General features: G+C 40.4%; 1 protein-coding gene across 1 annotated transcript; it reads left to right on the top strand.

Moving 5' to 3' along the window:
- Positions 1–37: 37 nt before the first annotated feature.
- Positions 38–23,952, top strand: vax2 (ventral anterior homeobox 2). The gene is made up of 3 exons (XM_084923947.1): positions 38–1,109; positions 5,292–5,479; positions 19,652–23,952. Exons 1-3 carry the CDS (start codon positions 875–877, stop codon positions 20,150–20,152), a joined length of 924 nt encoding a protein of 307 aa, XP_084780073.1. The 5' UTR covers positions 38–874; the 3' UTR covers positions 20,153–23,952.
- Positions 23,953–24,567: the final 615 nt, after the last annotated feature.

Genomic DNA, 24,567 nt, shown 5'->3' with positions numbered 1-24,567 from the left:
GTCTGGTTCCTGCCTCTGTAAAGTGCACCGTGTCACCACAAATGCTATCCACACAGCACCGTCTCTCCTGCTCTGGTGTAGGCAGGGTGCTCGAGCCGTCCCGCTCAGACGTGATGTTTCAGCTGTAAAGCAAATTGTCAACAAACCAACAAGAGTGCTCGAGACTCTGCGAGCAAATGTGACCCCATTACCCGACACTCCCCTCTAGAAGGGTCTCAACACAGACATTTTTTTTGTTTGTGCGCCTTTCAAAAGCAGGAGAAGGACGACCCCCTTATGTGACCATCTCACCATCATCATCAACATGCAGTCACGGATCTGCAAAGGCAGCCGATCTGACCGGGAATGAAGTAACAGGCTGCTGCGCTGGACAAACCAGGAGAAACTTTCCTTCCTGACTTCTGCACGGTGAACTGTGGCCGCTGTGGGTTTTTTTTCAGCGCCTCCTTTCACTTTATTTCTATGTGGGTGAGCAGTGTGTGAGTGGCACCTCCCCGCTCCTCCGTAGATCTTGTTGCCCCCCTTGCAGCCCGCACCATGCATTCCTCCTGCACCTCGTATAGTTAGAGAAAAGATCCCGAGGTCTCTTTCTCGCACTCACCCCCCCTAGGCCCGGCTAACTCTTGCTTCGGTTTTGGACTCCGGACCGTGCGTCATGCAGCAGCACCTGAAGCTCACCACGGTCCCTTTGCAGGACCACATGGTTCCTTTGTAACTGGATCTACTTTATTTTGGAGGGAGAGGGGGGGCATGCTCTCCTCGTCTCTGGAGAACATTTTCAAAGAGGTGAAGAAAGTAGAAAGAGAGGACTGAGTGGCAGCGACGTAAGGAGGGAGAGATAAAGCTAATCTTATAGATTGTAACTTACTTGTAGATGTTTGACCAGGCCACGACTATGGGCGATGGGAACCACCGCTGTGGTCCCAACCCACTGTGTCCGGACAGGATGGAAACAAAGTGTCGCTCCGAGATAGGGAACCGGTCTCCGGTTCAGAGCTCCACCGACACCCCGGGAACATCAGCATCCACGCCGACTTCCTCCAGCGAAGACGGGCATGACAAACTTTTGGGAGTGGACCCTGACTACTGCCGGAGAATTTTAGTAAGAGGTGAGTGGACCAAACGAAGAGATTAGTCCTGTGCTTAAAACTGCTGATCAGACAGAGATCTGTCAAATTTTACGCACGAGTATCATAAATAAATTAAGTGGATGTACAACAAAAACAGTTTAGATTATAGACTAACTTCAGATACACAGTGCAGCCAGGCAATGTATTTAAAATAAAATATACACACTTTAGACAGTGGTAGGAATTTTCCTGGAAAATTTTTAAATATCATATCAAACTATTAAATAAAAAGAAGAAACATATGTGTTTATATGGAGTCAAAACTGTGAAAGTTTATCAAACGCACACTTGAACTTCTAAACAAAGCGTATGATGTGAGCATGACACATCTGGTGAAGAGAGACCCAGAAAAAAAGAAAAAAAAGAAAAGAAAAGAAAGTATCTATTGTAGTAACAACAGGCGGCGTGCACTTTAACTATAACAGTTTTAAACAGCAACAGTAGGGGAGTAAACACACCTTCGCTTTCTAAGTCATTTTTTAGTTAAACTTAAACCTCTGAGACAAATCATCGACTAACACTGGCTGCATCAATTGTGGCCGCACCTTTGTTCGTGTGAAAACATAAAAATTTAATTAGTCCAATCAATAATGAAAACAGGGACATTTTGCTTCAGTGAGATGATGCCTTATATTTCCCAACAGCAGGGATATTTTGTCTTTAAACGTTAGTGAGTGCAGATGCTTCAAATCACAGCTGAAAGGTGCAGGAAGCAAAAGAAAGGCTGGAGGTAAACTTAAAATCAGGGAGAAGTCGCGTTGTTTGTGCAAAAGAACTGATATATATTTTAAAACACACACACACACACACACACACACACACACACACACACACACACACACACACACACACACACACACACACACACCTTCTTCTTCCTCGTTGTCTCCAATGTTTTGCCCTCTCTGTTTTTACTGGTGCGCCACTAAAACCCTCCAAAAAACAGATTTTGTGTGTTTATTGCTTTTTCTGTCAGTAACATTATATTATTACAAATATTAATACATAATATTTCATTAAGTGTTAAAGTCCACACTCTCCTGCAGGTGGTCAGAAATCTGGGTAAGACCGTGAGAAAATAAGTTCCGATAAAATATGAAGCCAAGAAGAAAATAAAAATTATAATAAAATAAAATACATCCGTTTCTAATCCTTAAAGTTCGTAAATGATTGCTGGTAGTTCTTTCAGAGTCATGGAAAACATAAAAAGAGAACTTAAATCATGTGTTCCGATGACAGCTAAAAAAATATTAAAGTACATGATGTACTTTTTTAAATGTATGTAAAATACACAAACATACGTAAAACAGCAGTTAGACATATTTTAGGCCAGCTGCAAATTAAATAAAAATTATATAATTTGAATTATGAAATAACTGTCTTAACCTCGTTTAAAATATTGATTTATACTTAGAATATTTGAAAACTGTGAGCCATTGTAAGAGTTTCCTGCATGGATTTTTTTCCCCAGAATGCATTTCATTTATGAAAAAACAAAAACAAAAACATAAACGTCAGCTTCTCTGCATTGAGAGAGGACAATAAAAATCAAATCAAATCTGAGTGTTATTTCGATGGGGATCTATTTCGCAGGAGTGTGTAACCGCTGCGGGCAGACTCGGTATGTCGGCCTATCAGTTTTCAGGTTGTAGAAAGCTGAGGATGTTATGGCTGCTGGCTGGTTTAGTTTTAGCTTTCATCGAACGTTTAGTCGTGCGCTGTCATGGCTCACACTAAGCGGGAAAAAAAGCATATTTAGCTTTAGAGAATATTAAAATTACTACAGTTCAGTAGGAGGGCTATCGCAGGAAGAGGGAGAGAAATGTCCATGTAAGAGGTCTAAAAACCGTCTGTGCTCCTGTAGAAATGCACCTACACGGCTTATTAATAACAGAGTCATTCTTTATTTCTGACTCTTTGTTGCAGATAATTAAACATTGTTGGGTGATTCTATTCGAGCGTTTTATCTGTATGTAAAATACTGTTTGTGATTATTTCTGGACATACTGAATCAAACGTAGTTCTGTATTAAGAGATCTGGCAGTCAGGTGTTCATTGTGAATCATCAGCACTCGTCACTCCCCAGTGCTGGAACATACGGTCCTTATTGTGCTGCCTCAGTTTGATCATCTGAGAAGAAAAAGAGGCCTGGAGGACAGATCTGTGAGGCCATTTAGGTGGGGATAGTGTGCGGTTAAACGTCGGTAGGATTTGTTTTTCGAGCTGAGGCCGGCTTTTCCGCGGAGCCACCGAGGTCATCGAGAGGTCAGCAGGTCTGCAAGCAGCCGCTGGCTTCCTCCTCTGCTTGCAAATATTTGCTCAGTTCGAGCTGCTCGAGCAAGGACATATCTAAACTGTATGTACTGTATGATTGTATTTAAGCAGATTTAGCCTCTCTGAAGAGAAGATTTTCCCCCTTCCTTTCTCTTGCCTGGGTACACTTTAGGCAAATAAACTATGTGTGCGTAAAGACGGAGAGCTCATTATGCATCAGGGACCTGGGGGTAACCAAACACTTGTGTTTGAGCTGTTGGTTGGGCTGGGATTGAAATGCGTTTTCAGTACAGCTCATGGCGTGCAGGGACCATAACTGATGAATTCACGGCGTTTCACAGACGCTTCTAATTGTCACCAAAACGCAAAAACAACCCGCCTTTTGTCTTTTACGCAACAATCCTCATTTTAACTTACCTGCTGTGTTTTACGAGCCACAATGTTTTATTTACATTTTCAACTCCACGTTACAAAAAAGAGGGTGTTTGACATTTATAGGAGCCGAACAAGTCCATGTAACTGCACAGCTTAACAACAACAAAAAAACCCCCCAAAAAACAAAAAAAAACCGAGTTTTGTTTTTACGCACACTATGCGTTTCTCTTACCGTTAGCAATGTCCTGCCCGGAGAAAACACCATGTGCCTCCAGTTCAATCGGTTTTGTTTCATATTTAATTCAAAGCTCTTCATATTTTATTGGGAGTACATATTTTATGACCTGAAAAAACCGTGGACAACGAGTGGATCATGTCTGGCCGGTGCGTCCATTCGTTGTGATAAATACGAACAAATATTCGTAGCTACAGTGAGACCACAAATACACGGGCTGAACACGTGGTTTAAAAACAAACAAACAAAACAAACAAACTTTTTAATTTTTTCTTTTTTAAGAAACAAACTTTTTAATTTTTATTTTTTTAAGAAATACGGGCGGTTTTTATCCAGGACTTCTTAATTTTCGGCTCTCCACTAGGTCTGATTCAATGTATGAAATTTTTTTTTTTCCCGGTATTTTCATTATTCTGGGAGGGAAAAAAGTCATGGCAAACATGAAACAATAATACTTAAAAGTCAACACAAGGAAAAAGCAGGAAAGCTGCCACCCATAGAAACCGTGCGCGCTAACTAATGTTCGGGGCAGATGACGGCGCGCAGTCCTGGTGCTTGGAGTCGAAGCGATGCTCAGAGAGCGGCTCAGATCTCCAACGAGCTTCTGTGCAGCTGAGTCGCAGTGTTACAAAACACATTAGTAGCTCTGTTTAAGACCCAGGGCAGAAATTAAGTGCTACAACACTTAATTTTTTTAAAGGAACTGACCAACAGCCAAATACTCGCAGTACCAAAAATTTGACAATGCGTCACACAATTTTTTTTTTTTTTTTTAATTTTATTTATTTATTTATCTTTTACGCACGTTAACCCAACATGGCCCTCAGCTCTACAAGCTTCATGTATGTCGCTGCGTTTTGGGCGCAGGGCAAGTTTAAACCCAACTAATTCAGTTTTAATGATAACGTGGCACGTTGGTTCAATAAAGAAACGTCAGGGAGTGGATTAAAGGCAGTGGCTCGGTTACTTGTTATGAAGAGCCAACTAACATACCATTAAAAGTATGTGCCATCATTTACAACACTTAACACCCAGGCTCATTACTGATAACAGAGTCTGTTTGCCTCCGTGTTTTCTCCCTGAAGTCGCATATTGGCCGGTTTAGTATCTTTAAAGTTCTGTTTCTGAAGTCTGCACCTGCTGTAAAGTCGATTAATCTAGTTTTTAGTTGTTTTTCTCTGTTTCGTTTTCAGCAGCTATCTGTTGCTATGTTATAACCACCACAGCCTCACGTTAACACTTACTTTAACCGAATCCACGTTTCGTTTTCTGGACAGACGCCAAAGGCACCATCCGAGAGATCGTCCTGCCCAAGGGCCTCGACTTGGACCGGCCCAAACGCACGCGGACCTCCTTCACGGCCGAACAGCTGTACCGGCTCGAGCTCGAGTTCCAGCGGTGCCAGTACGTAGTGGGGCGCGAGCGCACGGAGCTCGCGAGACAGCTGAATCTGTCGGAAACTCAGGTAAGGCCAAAACGGAGCTAGCTGCTCTGGACCAAAAATACTTTTAAAAAATGATGCAAAACAACACAAAACAAAACGATTTCTAAATATTTAAAAATAATTAGCCGTGACGAAATTTTCTCCAACTATGCACTTAGCTACTAAGTTAGGTAGCCGGTTCCTAGTCAATACATTTATCTCATAACAAGGCTACTTTAATAATATCACAGCCCTCTGCTACACTTGGCTAGCTAAAGCGGGGGTTCGATTAGCGACAGACAGATGTTTTCTTAATTGTGGGCACAGGTGTGCGCAGAATCTTTAATTGGCTCCTCAACCAATCGGAAACGAGGAGTCGCCAAGCACAGAATAATTTTCCACAGAAAATGGTTTATTTATGTCCATTTTCAAGATAATAAATCAAGTTTATAGCACAGGGATGTTCATTCATTCATTTGTTTAAACGTCCTGTGCATAAAATGAAGCAGAATGATCCACAAATAGACCCCATGGGTTTGACTGAACCTGATACAGGCCTGGAATGAGCCTAAAGCCCGCAGGCCTAACAAGGCCAAGTCTGAACACATGTTTTCACAGTGATAGGATCAATAAGTATCTACCACAAGTCCATTTTTGGAGCTTTTAAAATACATCTGCCTACATTTAGGTATATATGCATTTTTTTGATGAATTTCAAACCACAGCCTCACATTTGGTGAGTCAACATCTCCGTGACACATGTGGACGCACATTATCTGCTTGTGTGTTACGATCAAAGTGCACTTATGTCTTTTCAAAAGTTTTAATTGTCAGCAAACGCAGAGAAATATAATTAAAATGTAAATACATAGTTATTAATTCAGTTTATTTGGTTGTACGTTGATAAGAAACCACACAGAATCAAGGCTGAGCACACAGTGAACAAAAAACTACAAAAAATGATTGGTGGCGGTGGTGGGGGTTGGTGTTTTTGTAACACAAAAAAATAGATCGTGACATTTCATGGCACTCATTCCTGAACCCACCTCCCGTCATTCATTCCTGCCCAACCACAGAGGTCATAGCTGTATGGAGTTATGCATTAGCAGCAGCGGCAGCACAGCAGGCTTTATGTTTCTTTCTTTTCTTCTAAAAATGAGCTGGTTTCAGAGAATTGTCCCTAAATGACAAATTACAACTGTCTAAACTGTTGGCTGAAGGACAAGCTGACATATGTAGAACAATAAAAAGCTTGGCGCAGATGTAAATCAGCATTAACTTGTATCCTCTGTAACTTCACTTTATGCACTTTATGTTAAAGATTAAAACAGGTGAGTTGGACTTCTGCTGTCCAAATGTGTGCTTTTCAATATTCATGTTTTTTCATATATATATGTGTATATATATATATATATATATATATATATATATACATATATATATATATATATACATGTATGTATGTATGTGTGTATATATATATATATATATATATATATATATATATATATATATATATATATATGTATATGTATATATATATATATATATATATATATATGTATATATATATATATATATATGTATATGTGTATATATATATATATATATATATATATATATATATATATATATACATATATATATATATATGTATATATATATATGTATATGTATATATATATATGTATATATATATATGTGTATATATATACATATATATATATATATATATATATATATGTATATGTATATATATATATGTATATATATATATGTGTATATATATATATATATATATAACTCTATGAGTTATTTTCCAGTGTTAGAAAATCAGCACTGCTCAGTGTTAGTCATTGTTAATCTTCAAAACTGACTAGGTTACTTTTAAAAATATAACACTGTCAAAAGTGTTCATTTAACACTCAACAGTGTTAACACTCAGAGGAGTGGACCCAAATAGACACTCTCTAGTGTCGATTTAACACTGGAGATTTTGCTGTGTACCGAGACGCGTCGCCTGCGTGAAAGCACTAGTTGCAAGAAAAAACACGCAGCACTTTTGCGCATCTTCGTCACTGCGCGAAGCAAACCAATTGTGAAGTACCTCAAAGCATGCCCTCACAAATAAAGGTGGTCTGATGGACGTGTGTGAAACACAGAGCAGCCACTGTCTCCCTCATTAGCGCTGCATATAGGGGTGTTAATGGGAGGGCCTCAGCTTCCTGCTGCTGAGGATTGGCTGAATGAAAAACTGTCTGGCCTTCAAATGATGACAAAAATGACAAAAAAAAATCTCTTTGATGTAAAATATTAAACCCACGGAGTCGAAATTTCTTAATGCTATGGGAGCAGCTTTTAAGCGTGATCGAAAGGCTTTTAGTTGGCATTAGAGGCGTTTTCTTCCTCATTATTATCCTCTTTCTATCGGTGGCGGTTCCATGTTTTTAGGCAAATGCGCCATTCAAGGCTAATCGCGACCAATCACAAAGGAAAAGGAAAGATAGGAGCTCTTAAAAGTTTCAGACCCCCTTTAAGGAAGATGTTTGGAGATGTTTTTCTGGCTTTCTGGTGACTTATGGTGTTTGTTGATGTTTTGAGTTCGCTTCTAAAGATTTTCGAGCAGTAATCTGATTTTCATGCTACAATTAAAGAGCGTTACGTTTAAAAGGAACTCAATTACATCTATCTATCTATCTATCTATCTATCTATCTATCTATCTATCTATCTATCTATCTATCTATCGTGAACAAGTTCAGTCCATGTTTTGGGGTAGTTTCGATTTTGTTTACTCGGTGGGAATATGATCGACTTTTAGATGATGATTAACTTCAGTAATTCCAATTAAAATATGGTGAAAATGTGCGTATTTTTCTGTAAATCTTTCATAGTTATTTTTTATGCCAAACTCTTTTGTATCAAGTGATCACTGAAATGAAAAAGACTAAATAAAAAAAATTATAATCAATTCATAAATACAGTAAATTAAATTAAAAAAAAAAAAAAAATCAAAAAAAAAATCCCTAACTCCAGGTATTGCTTGTATTCAAGCTGACCCTGAAGCAGCTCACAAACACACAAATTTCCATAATTGATTCACATAATATAAAAATATAGAAAACACATAAATAAGAAGTAAAAGTCATTTCCAGCAGTTGATCAGCATCTGATTATCAAAACTATTATTCTCACGTGTTCCAAGCTCTTTGCACTTTCTTTCAAATCTGATTCTGGTGATTTTGGCCCGAGTTTGAAAGCATACAGCTGCATAAATTTTCTTCTCATATGCAATCATTTATCCATAAAAATGGGTGGAGCTCTGTTAGTGTGGAAGAAGTTAATTTTAAATGAGTTTATTCGTATATATATATATATATATATATATATATATTCTTTTTCTGCATTGAGCTGAAAGAGTACAAAGAGCAGGGGGAGAGAGAACAGGTATTATTTATGAGAGTTACAGTTACAGTTATTTTTTTTAAGTTATTCTGACTGAAACAATTCAGAGAAACCGAAGACTTCAGCCTCATCGAAACATTTGAGTCCACGTATGAACAAAGCAGGTGTAAAGAGGGTCACTTGTGGCCCTCACTCTGTTGTAACGCGTTACTCTGTAATCTGTTACCAGCTCAGAGCTCCCCCTTCATCCCGGCAGGTGGCTCCCCGCTACTGGACAACACAGCAGGAAGGGCTGGAGCACACACACACACACACACACACACACACACACACACACACACACACACACACACACACACACACACACACACAAAGCCTGAACTGTACATGAAGCCTCCATTTCAGTTACCTTCATGGTCAGTTTTGGTTGGATAACAGAGGACTGATGGATGTTTATGGAGGTGTGTTCCTGCATGTGGAGTTGCTTTAGGATGGCAGTCAGAGAAATCAGTTGATTCAGTGAAAGTCTATATAACCGTCTGTATTTTAGGACACATTATGTGTGTGTGTTATCGTGTGTATTCTACCTCACACTTCCAGACTAAACACATGGCCTGTCAGCATTAGAAAAATATAAAAAAAAATATAAAAGCATGTACAACATTTTCAGCCAGGAAAAAACAAAAAAACAAAGAAAAACAAACTTGTGTGTTCTTTAAATCTCTCCACTAGCTCGAGTGGTGTGTTTGCCCTCCAGATGAAGTACAGGTTGCCTTTGTATCAGCCTTTTGTTGTCTGCAGCCCTTCCACAGAAAGCTGTGGATTTAATGGTTTCTGTGCTGTGGTGTAATCCTGCCTCAAATGGAAGAGAGTTCAGGGATGAGATCGTGTTTTATAGATAATTTATAGCTGACTGAACAGAGCACATTTGGGCATATGCTAGCACAAATGCACACCTTTTTTTTTTTTATCATATTTGTTTGAATGCACCGCAAATAAACACTGATTTTAGATTTCTGTTAGACATCTTTTAACATTCAGCTGTTAGAAACGTAAAAAATCTCCAAATTAAATCTCTTCCGGGATCTAGGACTGTGACTACAAACCATTAGATTTTTTTTTCTCCATGTACAGAAAGTAAAATCTAAGTCTAAAGTGTCTCCTATATCTTCTCTTTATCAGCCTCCACTGCCTACTTATTTTAAAATTTGAAGAAGGGAGTATGAGAAGATTTTTTGTGTAAATTAAGGTATTTCAGTGTCAAGAGAATTAAAAAAGAATATTGTGATAATATATTTTAAAAAAGTTATGTTTTGTGCAGTGCAGTGTGCTGTCCGTTAAATTGTTTAGTATGTGGGAAACAAAGTTGGCTTCATGTAAAAAGTGTTGGATCATAGCAGGTGGAGCTCGTTCACAGAGCTTTAAAATGCAGATCGGCTCTTAAATTTCTCTTGTTTTTATCCCAAACAAATCATTCAGTCTGCTTTAGTTTGTTTTCCTCACTGAGCTCTCAGGTGAGTGTGCACACGAATGATTTGCATGTGTTTTCTGTCCCTGCTGGCCTCCAAACACTCTGTAAAAGAAGCACATTTTAGTGTGTATGTGTTTTGGGTATGTCCAACCTGCAATCCACCTGGTTTGGGAATGCCTCTGTATTCCCCTGGCAGAGCTGGAGGCGGTAGCCAGGGACTGGATCATGTTGTCCCAGTGACCTGAAGCCCTGGATAAGTGGTAGAAGATGGGTGGATGGTTGGATAGATGGAAGGAAGTGTACAGCCAGTGTTAGAGTGAACCTCTCAGATGTAGCTGCAGGTGTATAAGTCACCCAAAATGAGTGTCATGCTTTGTTTGTTGCCCTGTCTGATGTCTTTTCTCTCAGATGGACTGTCTCTTGATGCGAAACAGCCCGGAGAGCAGTTTAATAGCTGTAAAAACTTCAAATGCTTTTTGTTGCTTTTTGTCTTGTGGCCTACTGTACTGCAGAGGGGTCAGAGGTCACAGATGATCTAATGTGGATCCCTATACCTGTAATTTTGGCTTTGTAACCGGTTGTGTAAGGCTTCTCTTAGCAGCTTGCAAAGTGGTTCATAAATAAAATGTATTAATGAATTAATAATTGTTATGTTGAGCACTATGTGAGGGTAAAAGGAGAGAAACGTGGCTCTCGATGAACCTTTCTGACCTCTTATGAAACTGAAGTTACCGTTTGCTTGTGCAACTGTGCAAAATCTTTTGCATAATATTATTTAACGGTCAATGTTTTAGTGGAAAATAGCAAGAGAGGTGTATTATGGACCTGATTAAGCCCTATGGTCTGAAGGGAAATCCGATTTTCCTCCTTTAGACATACAAGATTCCTTTTTTGATAACACAAGCAGAAAGTGATTTTACGTACATGCCGATGGATCCCTGAAAGACAGCTATGTTCCTCTGAGACAAGACGACGAGCTGTGCTCCTGCGGGTGTCTGCTTACAGTGAATGTGCTCGTTGTGCGCATTGTTCTCCATGACGGCCCAGACAGACGTTGTCTGGCCGATCGTCTGGAGCGTAGAGGGCCTGGCCATTACGTATAGTTTTGCAGATGTAGCAGAGAGGCGGCCGCACAGTACGGCGATTGTCCAAACACTCAGAATGGAGAAAGAGATAGGAAGGGAGGCTGTCAGACAGACAGACAGACAGAAAGACGGACACTTGCTGCCTTTGTGCTTTCAGATTAAATGTTTGGACTTGGTGCTGAAAAGAAACAAACTCTTTCCTCTTCGCTCCGCAGTGACCTAAAACTCGAGCGTCGTCTTCAAAATGGGAACTTTGTCCAACTTAGCGATGGTCAGGAAGAAACCTGTGAAGTTCTGATTATCTAATCAACTGATTAGGTAATCAGAACATAACAGCAATTAATTCTTCGCCGCCTTTGTCCCTAATCACTCTCATAGATTGATTTGACTTGCTTCATCAGTTTCTGGCAGAGTGAAGAGTGTGTGAAGCTAAGCAGAGGGTAATTTTACAAACATATGGAGCAACCTGTAATCCTTCAGCTTATGGGGAAATAGGAAATCAGCAGAACTGGATACAAGAGGTTTTCACTTCATGTGCACAAACACTCACACAAACACAGACACACACAAAGCTGACCCCAAGTTGCCAGACAATTAGAGGGGTCAAAGGTCTCCCATGTGGCCCTTATTCTTTGGGTAAGATTTCCAGTTTCACAATTGCAATGACTCCTGTGGTTGAAAATGGGAATGCTGGGAAGCAGTCAGATAAACGCAGCAAATGCGGAGGAGGAGCAAATTAAATAAATTAGAAGGTAATGAATCCAGTCAAATACTGATGAGTACAAGTATCTAAAATGTGACCTTAACGACAGTGTTTTAGTAGCATAGATGGCTTTACATGCTTTCATTTTGGCTCATTTAAAACACTCTAAAGTCTTTAACAGGAAAGCCGCTGAGCAGAACTCGGACCCCCTGTGCTATAGGTGATGCATGCACAGACATGAAATCTAAGAATAAGGTAGAGTCGCGCTTTATTGTAGCTTGCTTTTACCAGCTGTGATTCCCCAGAAAGGTGGAAAAAAAATAACAACTGTCACAGATTTGGGCATCACGAGGCTGCGCGGCCAAGACGAGACCATGTGCCGAAGGCGGTGGGAAATTCAAGTGACTGCGGGGTGACATGCACAAAAAGTCATGGACCACATCCAAACACCTGCTGAGTTTTTTTTTTGCTGAATGCGTGCGGTGTATCGCTAACGTTGCAGTGTGCGCGGGGAGGAGGTAATGGCTTAAACGGAGAGCAGTCATTGGACAGAGGACAGGAAGGAGGGGCAGAGAGAGAGAGAGAGAGGTGGGCCTCATAACAGTCCCGAGTGCTTTTGTGCTAAGGAGGATTAGGCAGCCATGTCTACCAGCGATTCTATAAAATGAGGTTAACCTCTGAGTGAACCTGGAGCTGCTCGGAGGTTTAGAGGTCAGGTGAAATGTGTTGCTGACAACAGTTGGAGGGGAGGTGTGAATATCAGGCAGGTGAAAATGATTTCTAGTCCTAAACTGAGGTTATTTTACTTTTAATACAATATTACTACTATTTTTTTCATGCACGAACGTGTTTAAATGATCAAATCTGGTACATTTAACCTCAAACGGGCAGATTCTGGGATTCTTTGCACCGACACATTTTGATACTCGACAGAAGTGATATTGAAATACCCAGAAACAATAAGGAGGTCACATCCTCTGCTGTGTGTACAGAAAAACTTCATTTTATTATAATGACTTCATTTATAGAGCACATTTAAAAAAGACTTATTATTAAGTGCTTTGAAAAACGAGCAAAATCAGGACACAGAAGGTCAATTAAAACAGAAAGCCAAACATTAACGGGGGAAAAAAGGGGCATAAAGCAAAATGTCAATAATATTAATAAATACCATTTAAGGAATGAAAGCTATAAAAGCTACAGCAACAGTGGAGACAACAAACAAGACAGTGGAAAATAAACAACAGCACTGCGTTAATGAGTTTATCACAATACGCTTTCAGAAGTGATTTAAGGAAGTCCTCAACAGTTTAAAGCGCCTCTCCTCAGGCAGGTTGTGCAGAGCTGAGGGGCCCTGATGGAGGAGCATTTCTGCTGTGCGTTAAAGTAAAACATGCAGGGAGCCAATGGAGAGAGGCCAGGTGTGACGTGATGCCATCTGCTAAAACAACATGGTTACGCGGGCATTTGAGAACAAACGCTCCACGGGGCTTCACAATAAAAGCATGTAAATGATTCAAATGTCAGGGTAGTGGTTAAGAAGTGAGCAAATATAACGATGGTTATTTTGAAACGGACAGGTGAGTTTTAAGTTTAGGTGCAGAGACATAAATACGACTGATCATCTTTGTGAAACAGTTTTATAGACATTAGTGTAAGTTTCCCCAAACTAAAAGGACAGTTAGTTTATAATAGATAGTTGGTCCGGCCTATTAGCTAGCCGCTACCAACCCATCGCATACAGTACAGCTGAGTCGCCAGTGGCCCATTGCGCTACATACAGTTGAGCATCCATCATTGCATTATATATGGTTCAGTGGCCCCTGGTGCGCCTGGTACAATCTCCATGGAAAAGTGTTTTCATTGTGTGTTCGTCACATGCCTGAGATCAGGGGATCTCAACAGGGTCACAGTGGGAGCAACAAGCGGATGGAGGAGTCGTAGAAAGTGCGCCGCATTTCACTTTGCATTACACAACCATTATACAGTCAGAGAGTGCTGCTGCGATGTTGTAGTTAATGATTTCAATCGTGCTGGCTCAGACAGTTCAGCCTACTGTGGTGACACGGGGGGGTCAAGTGCATACAACAAAAGGGTCAAAGTGCAAAAAAAAAAAAATACATAAAAAAATTGAGAATTATAAATGCATCTAAACACAAATAAGATACAGCAAAGCTTAGGTGCACGCACATATGCCCACTTGATCTGTACATTGGGTCTTGATCTGGCTTAACCTTTCTACCTCTAACCCAGTTTGCCCGCCTTGCTGTTTGCAGCTGGCTGTAACCACGGTGAAGGCCTCTGACCTGTGCCCGGCGGCCTCATCATCTCTCCATTTTGTTGAACGTACCCCAACCTGGCTGAATTTACCCCATCACTGTTTACATTGTGTTTTGTTGCTCAGCATTGGCTGGTTTCAGGGAGAAGAAGTGACATGCACGCTGGAAACTAAGCTAGAGATCCACTGGTCAAGACAGACATGCATATGTGATTTTTTTTCAACATAGCCATAAACATAATGACATGTTTCCACACAAGAACATTCACAAAAAGCCTGCCTGCACCTGTAAATATCATTTAATAGATAAACCAACTTCTTAATGTTTAATAAAAGACTGTTTTAGAGCGTACCACAGCTCCACAGAGTTGTAATTATTAATAATAATTATAAAAGCAATAATATATAGTAAATTACTGTCTCTTCAAAGCATGAAAGCATGTGTTTGTGAGGTTTTAATGCAAAGGCTTCAGTGCGAGTGCTCAACCAATGTAAGAAACATTTGATCCTTTAATAGCAGCTCTTCGTCATCATTAATGGCATTTGAGGAGGAGTTATTTATGAAGCTCTTGTTATTCCATGATGTAGTGATAAGGACGTCTGAGCTGAAAACACAATGAGATGAATATTGGTTAGTAAGCTGGATTATTTTAAATATAACCTCATGGAGGACTCAGTCCTAACCTCTTCACCCTCGCCCTGACCATGCCCCCTGTAGTGCATCAGGGCGTGGTGCAGAGGGTGAGCCTGCCTGCCTGCCTAGGGCAAATGCAGGTCACACCCAATCCAGATCTCCCTCGGTAATCTCTGCTTCCACGCTGAACCCTGGATCCCATTAAAAAAGGATTTACATCCAATAGTGTAGATGTACCAAAAGCAGCTTTGCTTTCTTCTCCTCTCATCATTTTCCCTCTGTAAAACATCGGAAAGCTTTTTTTCCACCCCTCCCTCCCCCTTATATATATTTTTTAGTTTGGAGTAGTGGATAGGAGGATACTGATGTGAGCAGGAGAGGAAGCCACGCCCACGTCAATGAGGGTAGAGGAAAGGGATTGGTAAGGATTTTGCTCCATAGTGAAAGCCTTTAACTGGATATTTGGCAGGCACGTGAAGATACAGAGAGAGGTCTTAGAGGGTCGTGTGTGAGCTAACGAGGACAAAATCTGGACTATAAGGAAGGACACGATGCTGCACACATCATTTCTGATGCTTTTCCCACCCTCCTGTTGTCCCTCCCCTCCTCTCCCCTCTTATCTCCGTGCCTCGTTTGGGTCTTTGCAGTAAGATGTGCTTGCATCAGTATTTCTCTCTGAGCTGTGGGATTCTTTGGATCCTCTCTGATCTCATTATTTGTGTCACGGTCAGTAGCTGGAACTATGATCTCACTTGAACTAGTAGCTGTTACAGTGACATTGTAGTTAACACCAGCCAGACTGACTATCTGAATAAAAATGAACAGCTTTAGATTATTGCCTTACTGGATTGCTCAGATGTTTTGGAAGATAAGAGTTAGCTGATACCAGTTGAACAAAAGCGGCTCTCAGCAAGAGTCTAGAAGGACCGCAGGGTCCTTGGGAAGGATCGAAATGTGTACATAGGATCCATCAAAGTGCCCTCGAGTTCTTACTTAGACCCCTAAATGTCCCATAATCTCACAGAAGTCGGGATTAGATGAGCATGTATGGAAGCCTCCAGTGGCATGGGACACATTTCTGGGGATTTGATTTGGTCAGATCTGCATTTTTTATGATCAGCAGATGGAAACTGAAATCTTACCCGGGATATCTGCTTGTCATGGAAGTGCAACACTTGCCAAAAATGTCTGGTTATTCTTAACCTCCTAAGACCCGAACTCTTCCATGGCACGCATTTTTAATTTCTCTTTGATATTTGGGGTCATTGGGGCCCAATGAATGTAAAAACAAAGAATTACCAGATTTTTTTTAACCTTATTTTTGTTTCTAAGAAAAATACGAGCCACATATGAGGATATTCGTTTAAAAGTTTTATAGAACAGTGGCAGTATAATGTCCTCGTAAGTGGATATCAGTAGAGCAAAATTGAGTATTTTAGTCTAAATAACCCAAAATGTGATGTCCACATATATGATCGCCAGGTCCTCGAAGGTTAATTAACAAGTAAAAAATGCAGATTGATTTAAAAGGCCAAATTAATAGCTAAGTCACAGGAGGGTTATCCAACGCTTTATAGCAAACACATTTCCTCTTTTGCTCTCCACAATGACTATTTACCTTCTTAGTACTAAAGCAACAGGCCAATACCAGTCATGTCTGCACCAGCGGCCATCGCGTGGAGTCAGTTTAATTTTTTATGTGATCTTTTTAAAAACTTCTCTGCATTTACAGTCACAGGCTTAGTCATTAATAGCTTTTCTAGCAACCACAGAAACATTGTCAGTTGCCCCTGAGGCATCAGAAGACATCCAGATCGAGTCCATCTCAGCACACAGCTGCTGTGCTTTCTTTTCTTTTCTTAATTTGTTTCTGCTCAAACACAACACAAACCCCAGGTCACGACGACTCCCTTTTTTTCTTACTTGCAGCTGGAAATCTACCAGTGGACTGCAGTGATTTTCAGCAGCAATGAGGCCAACCACTCACTGACCTGGAAACATTATGTTTAAGTCATTGTTGCCCTTACTGGGCGAAATGCAATAGAGAGCTAGGAGGCCACAACAAGGAGGCCAAACACCCCCCTCCAGGTTCAAACGTGGGAAACCCGAGTCACAAGGAAATTTAATTCAAGTAAAATTTAATGACAGTTTCCCTTTTAGTGGTTTTAAGCTGCAAATATCTGCACATTTATATTTAATAATTGTACAAAGCTATTAGAAGTGCACAAAATAAAAAGTGTATAAACAGCTGTGTGCTTCAATCACAAAATAAGTCATCTGTGAGCAAAATAAAGCCCATAATCAGGATGATATTTATGTGTATGAGACATCTTTGAGCTATAAAAAACCCCCAAAAACTTCTATGGCACTATCAGCATCACAGGTTTGTCATTCCTGTTAAAAATCCAAACACTTGTGCTTTAAGATCAGGCCAAACATGTTCAGTGAGCCTGATGAAATGAAGTTGAAATGGTGTTTTAAGCCTGTAGGTTCCTATGAGACCCTCTGTCAGAGCGATGGGTCATGTGACCGCTTTCTGTGTGGGTCCAGTTTACACATAACTTCTCTGTGGATGTACGCTCACGTAGCTTTACCGTGTTCCTTCGTATGTGTCATTTGGCTGTTGTGCAATCAACACAGTCATATGAAAGTATTTTTTTCTTTTAATTTTTACCATGAGCTGCAGATCCTTCACAGGTTTATGTGTTCCTCCTGTAACAGGAATCCCCTCTTACCAGGGATTAGATTACTGGATTTCTAGGAAAGTCTGTTGCGTAATGTTGGATAAATATACACCGTATAGATGTGAGTGGAGAAGAAGTGGGGCGATAAACGAGGCATGATTAACAAATATTATTTAATACTGTAAATCCCCCGGGAGATCTCTTTGGTTTAGTTTTGCTTGGTTTCCAACCTCAGCAACAAAATGAAGTAATCAGAAGGTAGGATGACATGTAAGGAAACACCACCTGTAGAAAATAAGCTGCTTGTAAGAAGTTAGCTGAAAGAAAAACTGCTCAGATTTGCATTTGCATCTTTTTCTTCCTGATTATCATTTAGTTCAGAAATAAATCTGCAGATTAATTATTCTATAAATTGCTGACGAATTGAAACTGAAAACATGTAAATGAACATTATATGTCGATGTACTTTGAAATCTTTCAAAACAGCTTTAAAGTCTGAAGCGAGAATTAAAAACAGTTGCTTCTAGTTACTGCTTTTTATAGCACAAACGGAGCATTGCGTAGCAGCTTTAGTATTTAGGCTGTTAAGCTAAATCACATCTGACACCACAGAGTTATTTTTGCTTTTAATGTATTTACTTATTTTGTTTTTGATTCAGTTTCCAGGAGGGATTTCCTAGTTTCTATTTAGTTTTAGTTAACTTTTTTAAAGTTTTCTTTTTACGTATAATGAGAGTGACATGTCTCAGGGGTGAAAATCAGTCAAACAGTTTTTTTAACCACATACTCCGAGTCTCTTTTATTTTATTTCAGTTGTTTTTTGCTCCAGTTCTTCTTTTTAAAATTATTTTCATACAGCTTCCTAACTTTTATTTTTAATGAACTAGAATAAATTTAATTGCTAAAATTTTTAAAAATAAAATAACATTTTGATTATTTTTTATTTAAAGTGAAATAATCTTAATTTGAATTGTAGTTCTTAAGTAAAGATCAAACGAGAATACTTGTAAGTAACAACGTCTCGTTCCACAGAAGCTTTCCTAATTTCCTGAACTTGTTTCAGACTCCTTTTGCTGATGATTTTGATTCATTTTTGATTAGACCAAGCCGAGAGCTTGTTGGAAATGCTGAATTATTACGCTGCTCGTTTTAGCGCCCCACTCTGCGATACAGTGAACCTGCAGCGAAACACGGAGTTAGCTGTATCTCGGTCAGGATGTTATACATTTTTCATGGGTGACTCCTTACAGAGGTGTCTCTCTATGAGCTGTGACCCCGTGACCCCTATGTTCCCTTCAATCAGCCTCCCCGTAGCCATTCCTAAGTTTTAAGCATACTGTACATTAAAGCTGCACTTCATTAATTAAATATGGCAGACAAGGACAAACCGAGTTCACCAAGCTTTTGCTGTTTGGCTGCAGTTAACACGATGTCTTGTGAACGATGAAACTGAACGATTTCGAGAGCGTTTTTGTTCTTTAAGCTTCAAATGTTCACTTTATTTTTCCCTTTGCATTCTAGTTTCCAGTGTTTCAGTTGAGACTCTGCGTTTCAAACCTCTTAGGGCCACAAAGTGGGCAAAATCGTGGTCAAAGCTGCAGACAGAGACAACAGATTTGATCCATTTGCTGTTGCCTTGATTTTAAACTGTCTCTGTTCGTTCTTCATGGAGTTCTGATTCTATGACTGGTTTATTGTTGCAGCGCACTTGAGGTCACAAAGTGTCCTCAGTCTTTGGGAGCTGTATAGCTTTTGGCATGAAGTGAATCAGTGTGATGATTCTGGAGACGTTCCAGTGCTGAAATGAAGAAAAGGTGCAATAAAATCAGGGTTTTCACGACTGTGATTGAAAATTTATTTGGTCCTATTCTTTGAGTCTTGGCAAAATCATCTCTCAGTTCTTCTCGTAACATTTTTGCCGACTCCACCGCTGACAGAGTGTGTTTGCCTTCGCAGGTGAAGGTGTGGTTCCAAAACCGCAGAACCAAACAGAAGAAGGACACCACCAAGGATTCAGACAAGCGCTCCTCCTCCACGTCTGAGTCTTTGGCCACCTGCAACATCCTGCGCCTCCTAGAGCAGGGGCGCCTCCTGTCGGGCCCTGCCCCCCCACCACCTAACTCTCTCCTGGGGCCTCCGTCTCATCCAGCAAATGGCTCCCTGCTGAGCAGCCCGGGTGGAGGCTCTTCCACCTCTCCAGGGATCAGCAGCAGCACTCCTCCCAGCTCCCTACCAGGAGGGACGTTCGGGCTTTCTCTGCCCTCGCTGGGGGGCACCCCGCCCTCCCCGCGGCTGGGTGTCCCGCCACCTCACCCCCTCTGCTTCTCCATGCCGCTCCTGGGGAGCGCTCACCACGAACTGTCGTCCTCCTACGGCTGCGGCTCTTCAGCATTTGAGCCGTACATGCGGCTGGACAGGAAGGAGGCAGACCTGGGTGGGAAGAAGACAGTTTCTTAAGTGTAATGTCCCTCTTTCAGGGGGCGACTGGGGGAGCAGGGCTCGTCTTTGGAAGAGTTTTTCTCCTCAGTCTCTCTCCCCGCCACCTGTTTGACTCTTGAGTGGCTGCAGTGAGGCAAAGAAAGCAGCCCGGTTCATAGAAGTGCGAAAAAAAGAAAAGAAAAGAGAGGAAGCCGCTTTCTTACAGCACCATTTTGTGCCACTGCACTGTTTGGCACACTGACACAAAATGGTGAAAAGGACTTGATGTGGTAGGAAGTGATGATTTCACCCTCCCACATAAAAAAAACAAACTTGTGGATTTTTGAAAAAAAAAATGCCATGTATGTATGTTGCGTGATCTCCGACAGGCAGATGTTTTTATCACCACTCTCTTTGCAGTGGTTTTAAGCGACTCTTCACTTTTTGTCCAGTGTGTGTGTGTGTGTGTGATTTTTCTCTCTATACAGGCCTTCATTTACTGTTCAGGATTAAAAAAAGAAAAACAAAACAAAAAATGAGAAGAGCGGTATTTCAAAGAGAGCTTTATGTACACATTTCTATTCCTGTACACGTGGCCATGTTTGATTTTAGTTGATGTGTTTTCACGATATTAATAAGAATAAGAAAAAAAAAAAGAACTGTAGCATTTTAATATCAGTCTGTTTGGTGTCCAGCTGTAGTTTTTGTAAAAGTTTCTTTGGTTGTGTTTGTGTATGAAACATAATGTGGTAGGATCTGGACAAATGGTGCAAAAATCACATATCTAGATCTAACAGTTTAACATGAAAAGAAAGCTGAAAAGAAGGCTGGTTAGTGTCTGCCAAAGTGTTTACAGATAAAGCCTCGAGAAGCGTCTCACGTGCGTTCTCTGGTCAGTGAAGTAAGTGGAGGTCGGGCTGAGAGAGATGACCTTTGAACCTGGGCCAGCGGTCTCAGTTTGACCTTCTTCAAGACGCTGAGACCGAGAAAGTTTTCAGAGGCATAAAGAATAAGCACCGACTCTCAGTGCAGAGATCTCTGTGCGTAAGCTGCATCTCCATCGTTAAGTCATCACATATTAAAATGAATCAACAGTTTTGATAATAACTTGTTCATCATCGCTTTTCAAGCAAAAGAAAAGAAAACAAACAAAAAACAAACCTGTAACTTTTTCTGGTTTCAGCTTTTCAAACGAGATGATTTATGATGGTACAGCGACCACAGCGCTAACCTTTCATATACTAAAAGAAGAACTGAGAAAACATTTGTCAGATTAACTGATGATGAAAAAAGTTAGCTGCAGCTGCAGTTTGGATTAAAAAACTGATGAATATGCAGATTTTTCTTACCGGAAACTTTCTGGTTTTTGCTCAAGGTCTGCTTTGGTCGCACCGAGGTAAACGGTCCATTTAGAGGATAAAAGAAGGTCTTTGTTTGCAGAACCATTGGCTATGTAGTGATGATTCCTTAGCTTTTATTAGCTTCTTTTAATTTATCTGCTATGATGAATGGATGAAAGAGGAAGTCTTAACCCGGATATCCGCTCGAAACACCCCAAACACCTGGCCGTTGCTCTGAGAGGTTCCTACAGCTGGATTTCCTGACAGCTGTAGGATTTGCTGTTTCATAACCCATAGTGTAATTTTTCTATTTTTTCAGGTTTGTTTATTTAATTATTATTTTTGAAATGTTACAACAACACGAAAGCTACCTAAGTACTTTTTTACCGGGTCATCACCCTAATCTTAATTTCTTTGAACATTTTCAGGATACAGTAAGCCGCAGCGTTACATGAGAAAATCTCAGGCTGTTGATTTTCCTTTAGCCGCCCTGCTTTGCCCTCCTGTTACTTTACCTCAGCCTGTCTGCGTTCACCCCTCATTGAAAGCACTTTATGTTTTTATGGCGTTTCTACATCATCCTGTATGTCCTCCACTTTCACCCCCTCACCCTTCCTGAGAAGTTTATTTTCTTAGGAAGGTGATTTTCAGAATTAAAGCCAGGAAAAATACATCCTAAGTTATTTCCCCTCCTGAAATAATCTGCAGCTTTCTTTCAGCTGCATTCTTTAATTGATTGATTTGAAGCTAAATTGACCTCTGTGTGTTAGAACTGACAGAGCATTTGTCTGATTCATTCAGGGCTGAATGAGAAGGAAGGAAGTGGCTGAATGACCTGTATTTTTCATTTTTCTCTTCCCAATGAGATGCCATTTGTCCAGGTTTCCTTGTTGTCCAAAGCAAATCAGAATCAACCGCGAGAGCCTGCTATTCGAAACAGTTTGCCCTCAATTTGTGCGTGTCAGATGAGTTATTGCCCCCTTTTCACTCCCGTCTCTCGTCTGTTTTCCCATGTATCTATTCATTTCTAAATTTCACCTCACTGTGAGTTTTATTTCCTGCTCTCTTTCTCTTACACTCACTGAAGATGGCCTGACATGTGCTAAAAAAAAGAAAAAGGACACTGCCATGACATCAATTTAAAAAAAAAAGAAAAAAAGAGTGCCTGTAAGTAAAGGCCGGGGCTACGTTTAAAACAGCCGGGCATGTTTCTGGCTGCACATACATTTCTTGCAGAGTGCAGGAAAGATTCTGACCTTCAGCTCACCGGGCCTTTTTGCACCCGTGTACCAGCAGCCAGTAGCTGGTGATTTGTTGTTGCTGCTGTGTTTAGAGCCCAGCAGCGATGCAATAAAAAAAAAAGAAAAAAATCCCTGTTATCTACTTGTAGGTCTCTGTAGCAGTGCACCTGTGATGTTGTTGAACACTGTATTATTTTCTATAAGCACCATCCATAATTCACATGCTCTGGCATCAAATATTGAGCAGAGAGATGGAGCTGAGAGGTCAGGAGGCTTGCTTCTCGTGTAGGGCCAATGTAGTCTTTTCGTTTATTTGTCTTTTTCTGACAGCCAGGTTGTTTCATTCCTCTGCTGTCTCTCTCTCTCTCTTGTTTGTTTTTTTTTTTTTTGCTGGATATTAAAAAAAGTGTTTCTACTGTTTTGCATTAAGCTGCACAAGACAGAAGACACTGAACTTCTTAGCTCATTTCCCATCCAATGTGAGATGACAGAAAATGTTCAGTGGTTGCAAAAGAAATCTCAAACTCCATATTTTCCCTCAACTTTCAGCCACTGAATGCTTTCTGGACTTACTGTAATACGTCCTCAGCTCATTAGATGCAGGCTTCAGGTTGAGGGGGGACAGCCGGAGAAGTGAGACGGGCCTTCTTCTCCCTGACAGAAGGAAATGGGGTAAAGCTTTACATCAGTTCAACAAAGCCTTCGTCTTAGTTTCTTTTTCTCGTTCCAGCTGAAGCGTGGAAGTGTTGCTTTTGTTGCGTGTGTGACATCTTGCACTTGTTTAAGCGAGACCACCATTTCAGGAACATTGCGGGCCTCCTCGCGGCTCTCGTCCTTTGAGATTGTGAGAAAAATGTTCCGTTTATTTTGAAGACAACAAACTGATTCTGCTTGGTTTACTCTTTGGTTTATGCACAGCCTAGGTCCTGCAGAGGCCCTAACTTCTTTTCTTTGAGCAGTACTTTAATGTCAAGCTAATGGCACCAGCTACTTCTTATGATGAACAAACTGTATGTACATAGATATAAATTTATATATAAATATATATAAATGGGTCTTTGCACAAGTTATCTCCATGTCTGCTCCGTGTGATTTTAACAGGAAAAACAAAATGTGAAAGAAAGTTCGGAAAAAAAAGACTTTATATATGCTTTACAATTCTTTGTCTCATTAACATTTTGCACTTATTTAAAGAGGCTTACTTTCTGTTTCTGGGCTGACAGAGCAGTTTTCACGCTCTGCCAAGATATTGTACAATATGTATATGTATTTTTATTCATATGCATATAAATATATGTCTATGTAATTTGCCTCCTGTGTTCTGTTTTATTTCTCATTCTCTGGCCTGCCTCAGGGCCAAAAATGCAACTTTAAAGATTGAATATAAAGAAAATAATAATTAATAAATGCCCCCCCACCCCCCAAAAATAAGTTATTTTACAGTTTGTTGTGAGTGATAATATTTGTAATCCACAGTCCTTGCAGAGGCTTATTTTGTTTGTCTTTGTCAGTCAACAAACATGACCAACATCTGCGTGCTTGAGCTTCCTCCATCCACTCCGAGCATTTCGAAAGTGCCTTAGCTTGCTTACAGCTTTATTAAAAACCTTGGCCTCTCCCTATCCGCTTTGCAAATCAAAGCAGTGGACGGCTCATTTCTTCTTCTTTTTTTTCCAGGCCTTTCTGTGGAGGTGCTGCCTTTTAAATTCCTCACACTTTAATTATGTTTTGGTTTGCATGGTGGCGCACAAAGCCTGAATTGGCACGTCCTTGGGACATTAATTGGATGAGAATATACTTCACGAAATGTGAAATGACTCATGTGATTCTGCCTGTATGAAATAATAATCTGATGTTTTTAATTGCAAAAATA

This window comes from Perissodus microlepis, chromosome 3, assembly GCF_051167445.1.
Source record: "Perissodus microlepis isolate ML-2025 ecotype Zambia chromosome 3, ASM5116744v1, whole genome shotgun sequence".
In the NCBI taxonomy this organism is placed as follows: Eukaryota; Metazoa; Chordata; class Actinopteri; order Cichliformes; family Cichlidae; genus Perissodus; species Perissodus microlepis.
Note: the sequence above shows the minus strand (reverse complement) of the source record. Positions and strands in the feature narration are given on the sequence as shown.